Here is a 13,870-nt window from a genome sequence, read left to right as displayed (position 1 = left end):
AGAGCTACAAAGTAAACTTGGCCAACAGAATAGAAAGGCTTTTGCCAGATGGGGAACGTTAATTCTTGCCCAACCCGTAAGAACATGTATGGGCTGTAGAGAATAATGTGGTGAGGTGACCTAGAGTCCTAGTCTTTCCTAGTCTGGCCAGAGATGCTTTTGCTAGGCTTGAGAGTCACCAGATTTCAACAATCTTGCCTCAGGTTACTTGCATTTTCAACAGCCATCTTCAGCTGGAGGGGAAAAGCTGCCTGCTCTCCCCTGCCCCAACTATGCCTTTGCCTGGTGATTTTCTAGAGAAGCAGGAGAGAGAGGTTTAAGCTTCTTCAGGCTGGGGAAAAATTGAACCAGCTCTCTGGTTCAAATTATAAAAATTGAATTGTCTCATTTCCTGGGTGAGTGATCTAACCGGTAGGCTGTTTTCCTCAGGGGGCTTCTTGTGAGCATATGCGTGTAGGACTTACCTGTACTAATGAGTCTATTCTCTGGCCCTCGGCCAGATAGCACCACTGGGCTGCATCCACGCTATTAGGCTCTCTCCAGCTCCAGAACAAGGTGAGTGCACACAGCTGCCTGCTGGGAATGGTCCCTGTCCTGCACCAGCTTCAAGTTGTGCCTGTGAGCTTTTTGGAGGAGGGCTAATCTGTCCCAGACCAAAGCTGTGCCAGTGGTTCTTCTACCATTTCAACAGTGCAGACTCGCACATTCCAGTGTCCAGACATATTTCCTGGCACTGGTTAAAGTACCAGTATGAATTTACCTGTAATGGCTTGCAGGGGAAAGCAGGAGAGGAGATATCTCCTACACAGCCCTCTGTGCTTTGCACTCCTGTGGTTAACTCCAACCTGTATAATTTCCACGGGCCTTGTTAGACATCGCACTGTCTCTACTGACCATAGCAGAAGTGGTGGTCAACAGATACTTCGAAGCCTGCTGCCTATTTTTGGGCACAAGTCTTTTCCCAAGTCATATATGTGATATTACACCTTTCCCCAAGGCTTCACTGAGGTATCTCTTGTACTTGTAATTAACACCAGACAAAATAAAGACACGGATAATAAGATAGGGAAAGATAAAAGCCTATTCTCCAAGAACTGCTGTGAGTTGCATAACCTGGTTTCAAGCATGATCCTTTTGGATACCTTAGCAAATTATGGGAGTCTTTGTCTCTTGCTTTCATTAGTGATTCTCCTCATTAGAGCATTCCCAGCAAGCAGAGGTCGCTGTCCCCACCATGCTAGATGCCATACATGCACGTAGTCAATTCCTGTCCCAAAGATGTTGTCCAGATAGACAGGACAGAGTTCAGAGAAGTGGCATCTAAAGTGTTGATGTTCTGATGGCAGCTGTGTCTGTGTCTGAGTCAGAACCCGTTTACTCTCTTGAAGTCCACACGCTAGCAGTCATATCATAGGGCTTTGTGACAGCCTTTCTTCAGTAAGGGGTTTGATTGCTGTCTGTGCCTGGAAACAAAGAGATTTTCCACCAATAGAATCCATGAATCAGCACAACAGTATGGCAGGAATTTTAAACAATGTGGCGCTGCTTTTCCATTACAGAAAAAGAAAGAGACTAATTAGAGAATGATTAATTACAGGGATTCTGTGCCTGATTGTCTATAAAAAGATGGGGGATGGGAAGGTTCTTCCTTCAATCTCCTTGTTATTTTAGAATAGTTGCTTGATTTTTTCTTCCTCTTCCTGGCCTGGAGTTAAATATGGTGGTAGTTATGCACTGTAACAGTTCATTTGCTTCTCAAGAAATAGAAGTCCTTGTTTCGATCTCTGCCTGAGGCATTTTGCATTTTACCTCTTTAGTTTTCCAAAGACAGTTGTGTCTCACATGATCAAATAGCAGTGGATCAAACAGTTTGCCTATCACTGCAGCAATTAAAAGCACGTTTTGAGACAAAGACCACATATTATCTGCTGTGTTCTCTGTAAAAAGACTTCTGTCTAACCAATGTCTTTAAAAAATCCAGGACAAAAAAAGGAGATTTACATGATCAGCTTCCAGACTTTGAAAAATTACCTCCTGCACAATTTTTGGCCTAAAAGCACACTACCAAAAAACTTCCCCCATCACCCATGAAAAAAACCTCAGCCTACTGGACTGCATCTTTTGGGGGTATTTGGTGCTGAGTGGTTTTGTTGCTGTGGTTAGCACAGAAATTAGTACAGAGCCACACAGGAGTAGAGAGTTCAGGAAGCTGTACCATCTCATCAGGTTGGTGAGCTGTGTTTGCTGCTGCCCCTGCTGAACAGCGCACCTAGTTCAAAATCATGCTTCCTCCAGATGATCTGTATGTGTATGTGTATATTGTTCATCTGGTTATTATGGTTTCTGTTATTTATGACCAAAACTTTATGACATGGACACTGATTCATTCTGTATTTGTTTATGCCAAGGAGGGAGGCATCAGATCAGCTAAAGAAAACCAGGCTTCAGAAATACCAGCCCCAACATGTTTTGTTTATTACACAGCAAAGAGAACAAGAACATGTCTTGGCAATGTGATCACAGGTGAGCTATCTCTTGGATATCAGAGTTAGCAGCAAACAAAAATGCCTGGGCTTAAATTAAATTAATTTCTTCTATGTAGATGAAGAATTCAGAAGGAAGGAATACACTGACAATGTGTTTTGTAAGTTAGGTAGGATATGTCACCCACAGGGAATCACGGAAACTAAGACACATCAGAAATCTTATTATCTAAATAAAAGAGAATGTAATCTTCAGAATTACTTGGGGCATGAAATTTGAGCTGCCTGATGGAATACAAAGTCCACAAGGTAGATTTCAAGGTGCAGAGCTCTGAGACAGTGACCCAGCTCTGTCCATTAGTTGGTCTGTTTAGGTATTTCCTGGTTTTAGATATTAGTGTTCAGGCAGTTGATTTGGTAAGATTAGCCTTGGTTAAAACAGATCCTTTTTAGATTCCCTTTGGGAGTCACAAAAAGATCTGACTTCAAGGATGGTTTTATCTTAAAGGGTTCTGACCATCTATATGGCAGAAAATTCAGGCTAATCCTTGTTCACTTTGTGGCCAGTTCATGGTGAGTGTAGTTTGTTTCAGCCTGGACAGTACAGTCATAAGTTCCTCACAGCTTTTAATAAGGGCAAACATAAAAAAGAAACCCTTGAAATTATGCAATTTTTCTTAATAATAGTGGGATCCTTAGCTGAGGGTGCTGGGGCTCTTTAAGTACCTGTGGTTTTAACATGCAAATAATATTCACTAGGGCTGAAGCAATTATGTGTCTCAGATACATTGATTTTTCTGTTGATCATGTTACCCATGATCCTGGCCAGTTACCCAAATAAGTTGCTTCCCAAATTATGGAAGGGCTCAGCTTTGCTTTAACTGCCTACTTTATTTTAACTGTCTGCAGAAGGCCCCACCAACTGTTCTGCCATGTGGTAGAGGCATTTACAGTATCTCTCCTAAGACTACCAGTGAACAAAGAGAGAAAGGGAGAAATCACAGTCCTGTTTAGTCAACAGAAGTTATCCCAGTGGCTTTGCAGGGGTCTGGATGACCGCCGCCCCGAAATGGCCTCATTGCCTGGCATGAGGAAGATACAAATTACAAAAAGACAAATGAGTGGAAGGACCAAAAAGTGCCTGACATGAGATGAGACTTATTCATGCTCCAGGGACTGCCTACCTATGGGGCTTGTAGAAGAACAGACTAAAAAGGCACTTTTCTTAGACTCCCTGTATGGTATCTTGTTCCAGTGAGTGGAGCTGCTGGAGAGGTGCTCCAACAAACCCCTTTCTTTCACCAGGGGCTCAAATGAGGAGCTTCGGAGAATCCTCCCGGAGAGAAACAGCTGTTGTCTGTTCCCTTAGTCACATCTCCATTTGCTCCTTGCTGTTTGCCGTGAGATGATTATGGGTGCTGTGACCAACAGAGAGCATCCAGCCCATCCTTCAGGATGGAGGGTTTGTGCCACCTCTTGACGTAGTGCTCCAGCAGAGACAGAGGGAGAGGATGGGCTGCACATGTGCTTCTGACTTCCATCTTGTTTAAGAATCACTGGACCAGACTTTCTTATCCTCACAAGTCCTCTAAGAGTGAACTAAGTAAAACTATTTGAAGGGAATTTTAGCACCAAAGAAAATTCCAGTCCCTTTAGAATAACTCCGGCACCTTAATTTTGTCTCTTAGTTCATTTGTGGCTTCCCTGTCAGGCTACCCTTTGGCTGAGGCAGAGGGAGTTTTACTGCTGGCACTGTTACAGCCTAACGGGCTGATTCAGCTGATACTGAAGTGTGGTAAAAACAGTTCTTGTATCAGTGCTTGTAAACAGTTAAACAGTGAAATCATTTCACTACCTAAGATGCTATGGTCTTTTAAGAGTAAGTGTATCACACTAGAGCTGGGGTTTGGCAAGGAGATACCTGCATATTACAAACCTGCTGTTCCTCTTAATCTTTGGCTCCTGGTGCCCCATGTAATAGTTTTTGCTTGCACTTCTTACGCTTTAGCTTTCTTAGGTTTGTGTGCTACAGTTAGGGGTGGAGCCTTTTGCAAGTCATGTGTTTTATAAGGATATATGAAGTATGCATTTTATCAGGGGCTTCACTTTTGTAGCTGGTCATTACACAGCTGATGATCTGCATGGATTGCTGGTTGGATTTTGGCTGCTTAATGATTATTTATCAATCAAGCCGTTGGGAAATGAACAACTGCTTTTAATCCTTATGGTATTTTGTTTGACCAGTGTTCTCAGAGGACCAAAACAAGATTATTTTGGTTCAGAGCAGAAAATACTGTGGCCTGCAAAGACTTCTCTAACTAGGCTAACTTTTACTTTGCCATCTCTGCTCTATCTTTTAGAGATACGATGTGTCACAGCCTTCTTTCCCTTCACATATACACTTTCCAAAGGCAGCTACCTCTTGGAGTCACAGGACTATCTGTTAAAAGGGCTCTCTCAAAATCTGTTAACAGCTTCAATGGCAACGGAGTTGGGCACACACAGCATGCTGTGTCTCTTGATAAGGTCAAACAATCCAGGTAGAAAACATACTTAACTGTTTCAGGTGTTTTGGGTAATTTCACTAGGAAATAGGACTATTTCCTAGTGAAATAATAGTCACCAAAAAGAGTTGCTGTATGTGTTCACAGATTGCAAAGCTCCTTCAGTTTCTTGGAAGCAGATGTGAATATAATATTTTTAAAGCCATTAGATTTTCCAGTTTCTCATGATTGAGCATGGGGGATGCTCAATCTCAGTGTTGGGGGATGAGGATGAAGAGGAAGCAGAGCTGAGTGTGAAAAATTTTACTATCCGGTGAAAATTTCTGAGCTCTTGAGGAAGCAAACCATCCTGCCGCAAAGCAAAAGCATTTTTTTCCCCAAACTAAAATCAAGTTCTTTTTATTTTGATAATTGCAGATTGCTTTTAATTTAGACATCTGAAAACATGCTGTAAAATTAATTAACTTGCATGATGAACTGAAAAAAATCACATTATAAAAAGACAGTTCTTACTTTGGTAACATTGAAACTTTTATGGAAAGCTCTTCCTAAAAGAAAAATTCATTAAAGTTGATCCTTTTCTGCAGGAAGTTTTATTTTGCAGGAATGCAAAATAAGCTGCAAAACTGCAGCAAAAAGCAGCTCAGAAATTCTGAAAATGTTACTGATGTTTTCTTCTCATTCCAGAGTTGAAGACGATTTAGAGAAACTCTTGAAAGTAACCTCCAAACCAAAACCTAAGGTACCATCAAAACCATCGTTGCCTCAGAAGCCAGCAGTTGCCCCCAGGAACACTAATTCATCTCCACTGGCAAAGCCAAAGGAAAACAGGATTCAGCCAATGAATGAAGTGGACATTCTCAAGTATATCCAGGAAAATGAATCTATCAACAACCAAGACACAAGTCTTTTTTGAACATACGTATTTTTAAAATGTAATGATGCCTTCTTGGCCCAAACTCCCAATGAGCTCAAGTGATGGCAGCAAGAATTGACCAGCTCTCTTTACTGTCACAGTGCTCATTTGTGTACCATCATATAGAGAGTGGCAAGTTGGACTAGCACAGGCTCAAGGTCATGTTTTCAGAACAGTGCAGCTGTGGTATAATGCTGCCTTAGATTTTCAGGGTTTTACAGGGAACGTGGACAAGGACATAGCATTACAGATTGTCTGCTACTATTTTAGTATCAATATAGTACAGTTTCAGCCAGTTTAGTCCTGATTGAAAATGGTAAGCATATTGCACACCTGCAACTGTGAATAGTGTCCAACAAATGGTCTGAGGCAGGACAGGATGCTGTTCCTGGCATTTTAGATGGTGTGTTTTAGCTCACCTGAAAGGTAATTTTCCTTTTATCCTATGCATTTTTGTAGCAGCCCTTTTCACCCTGACTGGTATTTCAGTAATTTATAACCAGGAACTGTTAAGTGTAGATAACAGTTCCTCTGTAGTTCAGAGAAATACTCAAATCCCATCTACGCCTGACAATCTGCTGCCTTTGTTGTTGCTCAAATGCCAACTTGTAGGACAACTTGTAGGACTGCCAACACTAGATGGTATGCATCTCTGACCCCTGGGGAGAATAGCAAATGCCTGAAGATGGCTAAGGGTGCAGCTGCAGACATATGTGGAGGTGGCAGTGTGTAGGAGGTTTGGATGCTGTAAGACTCTTGTGAACCTACTCAAGATTCACAAGGGCTGATTTTTTCCAGCCAAGTCTTCCTGGGCTTCTGCTGTAGTTAGTGGAGAGAAAGAGATTTCTCCAGGAGGTGATTCAGTGCAGGTGTCCTAATGGAAGAGTTTGGAATTGCTTTCTGGAGTCACTCACTCTGTCTTTCTCCTTCCCTTCTCCCAGAACTTAAAGAAGCAGCCATGGTGATTAATTCCACTAAGCTAAAATGAGGTTTTTGATAAAACAGTAGTCTGTTCATTACTATGGCAAGGTTAAAACAAGGGAGGACAAACTTGGGATTATCCAGAGGAAAAAAAAAGGAAGAAAATATACTGGAGAAATTTTAATATGCAGGAAAAGAAAAACATGGTAGATCAGGCATCCCAGACTACCCCCATTCTTCCCCATCTCAGGCACTTCGGTTGAACATGCTGAATTTACATCTAATGTGGGTTGATACCTGCTGTCATGTAGAGATTCCTGAACTTATTCCACGTGTGTTCTATCCAGATGTGAAGAAAAGCTCCCCAGGGGGAAAATATTAATATATTTAAGCCATATCACTATCCCCAAATTTGCCTTTCTAATATGGAACAAAATAAATAGAAAGTGTTACATATATTTTTAATAACAAAATTATCTCTATTAGTATTTCTTTTTTAAGCCAATGGAAAATATGATAAAGGCATTTTGGTTTGATGGGACAGATAAAACGTAACCATTGGCTCTCATCTATGTACAATATATTTCAGTATAATAAAACATTTTGCTAACCTGCAGGTGTTGTTGTTCTCTAGGTTGTACAGTAGCAGCGAATTGGAGTTAAAAGGATGGATTCCATTTAAGACATGACGAGTGTTACATGGTGTTAAAGTGCATGCTCAGCTAAAAGCCTGTGTAAATAAGTGTGAAACCAAAAATGTGGCTGCACTTATATTTCCTTTGAGAGCAGCTAAAGGTAAAACTGTATATGGGCAAAGGTAGTACCTGAGCCTGTCTGTTCTCACAGTGTCCTGGTGCAATTAGGAAGCTTGTTTATCCCATCCTGCAAAAGGGGAACAAAAGCACTGAGGAGAAAATAAATGACTTACCAGAGAGCAGGCAGAGAACAGCAGGCAGGAGAAATTAATTCAGGACAGCCTTCCTGCTGCACTACCTGGTGTCATGAACAACCACTGTATATTTAACTGAGGGTTGAGGAATCTTGATCTCCGCTTTATTCAGCGCTATTCTGGGAGACTGCTTGCGTTTCTGCATTTTTGGCCTGCAGCCCATCACATGGCCTGAACTCTGCTAAAACTACCATATTGAGGCCATGGATTTAATGATCAGTAGGCTGAGTGCAGATCTTCACCCTTAGTGGGGGATCAACACAGGAAAAGGATTAAGATTTCTTGAAGTAAATTAGACAAACCATAGAAGAGCAGAGCTGGCAGTGGCCTGGGAAGACCTGTTTGTCCACCATCCTGCCCTGTGCAGGAACGTCTGGCCTGTGTCCTGCTGGTGGAAGTTCTTACTGGCCAGGACAAGGTGTTATTGATGTGAGGCTGCAGGTGGAAGAGTAGGCAGATGCCAGAGGAGGACATGGTGGCTGAACACAGTTAGGCTGGAGAGATACTTGAGCATGGGCACTGAATTATTCTTGCAGCAGCAGTAATTATGCCTGTGTTCTCTCTCATACACATTTTTCTAACCTGTCTTTAAAAGTTTGGCTGGCTGGAGAGCAGCACTGGAGATGTCATAGGCTCCCTGGATGTGCCATTACAATTCTTTGCCAACGTATTATTAGAAATGTTTTCCTACTGCTTGACATAACTGTTCCTTCCTGCAACTTAAGCTCGTTACTTCTAATTCTCATCACCACAAAAACAAAACAAAGTATATTCCTTTCAGTCTCTTTTCTAGACTGAACAACTCTGCCCAGTGAGGGTGGCAGCAAGACAGGTCAGGACATCACTACGGTACCAGAGTCCCACGACTTGGTGTGCCCTAGATGAGTGTTGTCATCTTGCACTGGATTTCTCCCGTTTTTAGAAGAATTGCTACATATCCACGTACAATTTACCAGGGGCAATAAAGGATGCCAGCATCCTGCACCCTTTCATTAACACCATTTGGTGCAGTGACACAATGTGCTGCCTTTGTTCCAGCTGGGACTATGTTTTTCCTTCACTGTTCCTCATAGCAATGTCATCTGTCTGCCTTCCACCACCTCTAAGAGCTCCTCTCAGAAATGGCTCATGCTGTTGCAGGGCAGTGGGAGGGTAGATATTATATATCACTATCATAACCATGGGGACATTCCCAGCAATACTGATGTAACAACAGTATAGCTGTATCCATTTTGAACGGTCAAGGAATACTTTGCCCCCCAGCCCTCCCTAAAATTGTCAAATTACCTAAACAACACAGGGAAAGAAGAGCTGTTAATTGTTTCCTGTGCTAGATGTTTAAGATGAGTTTAAGGTCAATGTTTTACTTCAGAAAAAATCTATCTTTCCTGTCAAGGAACTAACATAAAAGGATCCTTCATAAATCCCAGTGTTATGCATTTGTTTTACAATGCAAATGTCTAGCTGCAGTAATATTTATAGGCACTTGGAGGTGAGTTACAGTCCTTGAATAAATTATGCATAATGAATCATTATTATACAAGAGAAGAATGTCAGACAAATGTAGCCCAGAAAAATTGAACATATTATTTGAAATGACATAGGGAAACCACACAACATACTTTGCATCCTGCCAGATCAGAACTTACTTTTTTTTTTTTCATACATCACTGCTAGTAGCAGCTATTTTATTACCCTGCTCTTGACAACTCTTGAAATTCAATTATGGCCTCTAATGTAGTTCTTGGCTGACAGGTATCACCTTTTGACATTAGTAATAGCAGGCTCATCAGAAGGTTGGAAAAGCAAGAGAGTTGTATTTAAACCCTTACAAAAGATGTTTTCTTTAGTGACTGGTACTCACAATAGGTATCTCTATTGCTTTAGAAGCTGCTTCTTGTTTTTCATAACCTTCTGCTTGTTATGAGGTACAGCACTAATTAACAAATAACACTATATACTTCATTATTTGGGTCACAGTTAAAATACTGATTTCACCAAGCTGGGTATTTCACAGACGACCTATGGGTCATCTGCTCAGGTCTGTTCTGTTGCCAGATTTTTAGGAAAGCTAATTCTCACGTGGCATTTAAGGCCTAGTTCTGTCTGTGACGACTTGGGTTGGGTCTAAAAAAATACGTTAATTGAAACTGATATTTTTGCTAATCTTTACCCAGATGTTAGCTTCTGCAAAGAAGCTGAGCTTGCTACAGCAGAATACACAAGTCAGCCTGTGATTTAATGTCATGAAAATCCATCACGCTCGTGGGGCACTAAGGCATTAGCTAATGAAAGGAGACTGTAAATGACCAACCCCTGTGGTCATTAGATTTAACAGAGAGTATAAGAAAGCACTGATACTTCACCTAAAAATGTGACTGTCACTAATGTCACCAAGGATTCTTGAATCTATGTGTGGGTGTGCATCAACCATGTTTCTTAACGATGGATGTGATCACACATTTGTGACAGTTTAAACCTCTGTAAGTCAAGAAGAGAGAGGGGTTTTACTGTGAGGTTTTATCTATATTCTTACTTTTCATCTCAACAACAACAACAGGACCGAATAAAGTCACTCAGTTGCTTTCTGTATTGCACCCATTCCTTCCTTGATTCATCTTTAAACCCTTCTGATCCATTTTTTTCAGCCCTCACCATATCACTGATCTTCCTTTATAGCCTTCCGCATACTACTAGTGTTTAATGTCATGCATTGAACCTAATGAAGAATTCAAGTGAAGGGAAATCATGTGCTTGTGTTACTAGAGAACCATCTGTAGGATGCACTTTGAGTAAAAATACTAGCAGTGAAAGCTGATGATAGTAAATTAAATTACTAGTCAAATTAAGTGCCGCTGTGGGAGTTCAGAAATCCATGAAGCTTCTTAAAGGATTGATTAGTCATAGATATTTAGGGACTAAGTTTTATTCATACCAGGATGTTATGGATCCTAAAAATTTATATGGGGTCAAGAAGACACTGGTTAGACTCATGGAAGAGAAATCTATCAAGGGTTATTAAAGATGCTGCTTAGAGCTTGGGAAATCCTTGAGCTCAAGTTGCTGGAAATGAGGAGAATATTCAACAAGAAAATATTTTCATATTTCCCTGTAGTTATCTGCTTTTGGCTGTTGTGAAGAATACTATACTGGGCTAACCCAAAACTTGCACTGAATGAGTCACATAGTGAGGATTTGATGACTGAAAGAACAGAACATCCTCAGTGCTTTATCATCCTGGTTCCAGGCCCCCTCAATAAGATCCGTCCTAGGATCCTAGGATTTCTCCTATTTACTCAGGAGATTCCTGAAGTCAGTGGAAATTTTGATTTGCAGTATATACTTTCTCAAAAGCCACTTCTGGCACATATGTGTTATATTTGCAGTGAGCAGTAAAAGTCTTATTGATACCAGAGGAAGATTTCAATTCTTCTTGAATGCTCTTCCGGATCCCACCTTTAATGGTAAGTTTAGTAGATACTACAATTTGCCTAGGAAGTCAAACGTAAAAGATTTGCCAAGGGTAACTAGGCAACAAATGGCATCATCAAAACACCCAGCAAATTTCAGTGGAATAACCCCTAAATAGACCATCTGATGATATGTAATGCTCTTTTTCAGTGAGGTGCTCAGGAACCTCAGAGTTTGAAGTCATCACCAAACATGAAAAGACAACAGCCCACTGCCCCTGCTGCATTAACAGCCACCATGGTTTGTTACCCTCAAGTATATTGTTTTTATTATCAAGTACCTAGGAATCAGAGTATCAGATTTGGAGCTTTGGAGCTGTTAAAGCCATGGGGAAGCATTGCGACCAGTGTGCCATCTTAATGTGGGAGTTTCAGTCACCCAGTCAGATCAGGATGATGTATGAAAACCATCATTTTGTTGGTTTTTGGTAAAAAAAATGCAAGCCAGTCTCTCCTTGAACTCATTAAATACTCTGAATGTGATTCAGCCATTTTCTGCCAAACGCAATGTTTCTGTGCCGTCTGTGTTACTGAAGGGTTGCTTCCTGCAACCACGGGAAGAGTCATATGCGGTCAATCTGATCTGTCAAAATCCCATGCAGATCCTTAGAAGCCTGGTGATGCTGATGTTTGGAAGAGGAGGTAAAGGAATAGGATGTGACACCACTATTCAAGCCTGATCGACTTGGAGAGCACCACTGAGAATGGGAGAGACAGGACGGAATGAAAGAAGGCATCTGCCTGATTTATACACAGAGCTCCAGAGCCTCTGGCTTCCCTCGAAAGATTAGGGCTGTGCAGCTGAAATGAACAATTTGTTTAATGGTTCTTTGGCGAGGTAAGCACCATGGTTTTTCAAATGAGCACAAAAGCAAACAAAATAAAATTACAAAATTCTTGGTGTATTTACTGAGCACTTTTCTTCTTTGCTAATTTCTCTGCTTTTTAAGTTCATCCAGGGAATTTGTGTTAATGATCACAAACTTCTCAGATTATTTTGTTGGTAATAATAATTTAAGGCCACTGATTTCACCTCAGAGGAGCTTATAGAAATGGTTCAGTTTGATAATGTCCAGGTATGTTAACAAGTTCTTACTGTGAACAAAAATAATCATTTCTTTACCTTGAATGCCAAGAAGCACAGCTACCCTGTGCTTTCCCACTTATGCAATCATATCTGCAGGCTACTATGATTTGTTTTCCTGCATATGCCTTCCTGTGTCTTGACCTTTAATACTTTACATATTTAATCTTGTGTACAGTCTGTGAAAGGAATTTTTTGTGTCCAGAACTGCTGGCTAATTATAGTTGCAATGCCTTACCTAAAAAGAAAACCTAATTCTACATGGAATGATGTGGAAAATTCATCTTTTTTTTTCATGAGGAATGAAAAAGAAATTTGGGGCTCTCTTCATCAGTGGTTTAGTTTAGTTCAAGGGAGCAATTTCATAACGAATCTCCTGATCGACTCTGCTTACCATATGCTGGTTCGTAGAATGGTTTGGGTTGGAAGGGACCTTAAAGATCATCTAGCTCCAAACCCCCTGCCACAGGCAGGGACACCTTCCACTAGACCAGGTTGCTCAAAGCTCTATCCAACCTGGCCTTAACACTGCCAGGGAGGGGGCAGCCACAGCTTCTCTGGGCAACCTGTTCCAGTGTCTCATTACCCTCACAGTCAAGAATTTCTTCCTAATATCTAATCTAAATCTCCCCTCTTTCAGTTTAAAACCATTCCCCCTCATCCTGTCACTACTTGCCCTTGTAAAAAGTCCCTCTCCTGCTCTCCTGTAGGCCCCCTTCAGATACTGGAAGGCTGCTAGAAGGTCTCCCCGGAGCCTTCTCTTCTCCAGGCTGAATAACCCCAACTCTCTCAGCCTGTCTTCATAGGAGAGGTGCTCCAGCCCTCTGATCATCTTCGTGGCCCTCCTCTGGACTGACTCCAACAGCTCCATGTCCTTCTTATGTTGGAGGCCCCAGAGCTGAACGCAGTACTGCAGGTGGGGTCTCATGAGAGCGGAGTAGAGGGGCAGAATCCCCTCCCCCGACCCAATGTCTACGCTGCTTTTGATGCAGCCCAGCATACGGTTGGCCTTCTGGGCTGCACATTGATGGTTCATGTTGAGCTTCTCGTTAACCATCACCTCCAAGTCCTTCTCCTCAGGGCTGCTCTCAATCCATTCTTCACCCAGCCTGTATTTGTGCTTGGCATTGCCCCAACCCACATGCAGGACCTTGCACTTGGCCTTGTTGAACTTCATGCGGTTTGCACAGGCCCGGCTCTCAAGCCTGTCAAGGTCCCTCTGGATGGCTCCCCTTCCCTCCAGTGTGTTGACCACACCGCACAGCTTGGTGTTGTCAGCAAACTTGCTGAGGGTGCACTCGGTCCCACTGTCCATGTCTTGTGTGGGAGTGGCACGTCTCCTGTTCCCAAGATCTCCTTATTACTGGCTATAAAATCTCTGTTTCTTCTTCTGGGAATCTTATTCCTTTCTGGTTTCAGCAGGGAAGGTAAAGTATGATTTTGGCACTGCCTTGCTTCATATTTACTCGAGAAACGAGAGATGGGGATTCGAAAGTCACTGAGGCTGAGAAAAGCACAAGGCCCACGTTTCTCCCTTCCTGGG

At 41.9% G+C, this 13,870-nt stretch overlaps 1 protein-coding gene across 4 annotated transcripts in view; it reads left to right on the top strand.

The window, feature by feature from the left end:
• HS1BP3 (HCLS1 binding protein 3) overlaps positions 1-12,120 on the top strand; it is a 60,752-nt gene extending 48,632 nt beyond the window's left edge. For 2 of the 4 annotated variants that reach the window (XM_068404107.1, XM_068404084.1), the window contains one exon: positions 5,675-7,440. In XM_068404107.1, coding sequence (XP_068260208.1) covers positions 5,675-5,903 — 229 coding nt within the window. In that variant the 3' untranslated portion in view covers positions 5,904-7,440. Of the gene's footprint in view, positions 1-2,408; positions 2,524-5,674; positions 7,441-11,845 lie in introns of those variants that run through there. The other 2 variants (XM_068404092.1, XM_068404098.1) reach the window with 2 other exon arrangements.
• The last annotated feature ends 1,750 nt before the right edge of the window (positions 12,121-13,870 follow it).

Source organism: Nyctibius grandis, chromosome 1 (genome assembly GCF_013368605.1).
Source record: "Nyctibius grandis isolate bNycGra1 chromosome 1, bNycGra1.pri, whole genome shotgun sequence".
Taxonomy (NCBI): domain Eukaryota; kingdom Metazoa; phylum Chordata; class Aves; order Nyctibiiformes; family Nyctibiidae; genus Nyctibius; species Nyctibius grandis.
The sequence above is the reverse complement of the archived record's forward strand: the minus strand, read 5'-3'. Positions and strand labels throughout refer to the sequence as shown.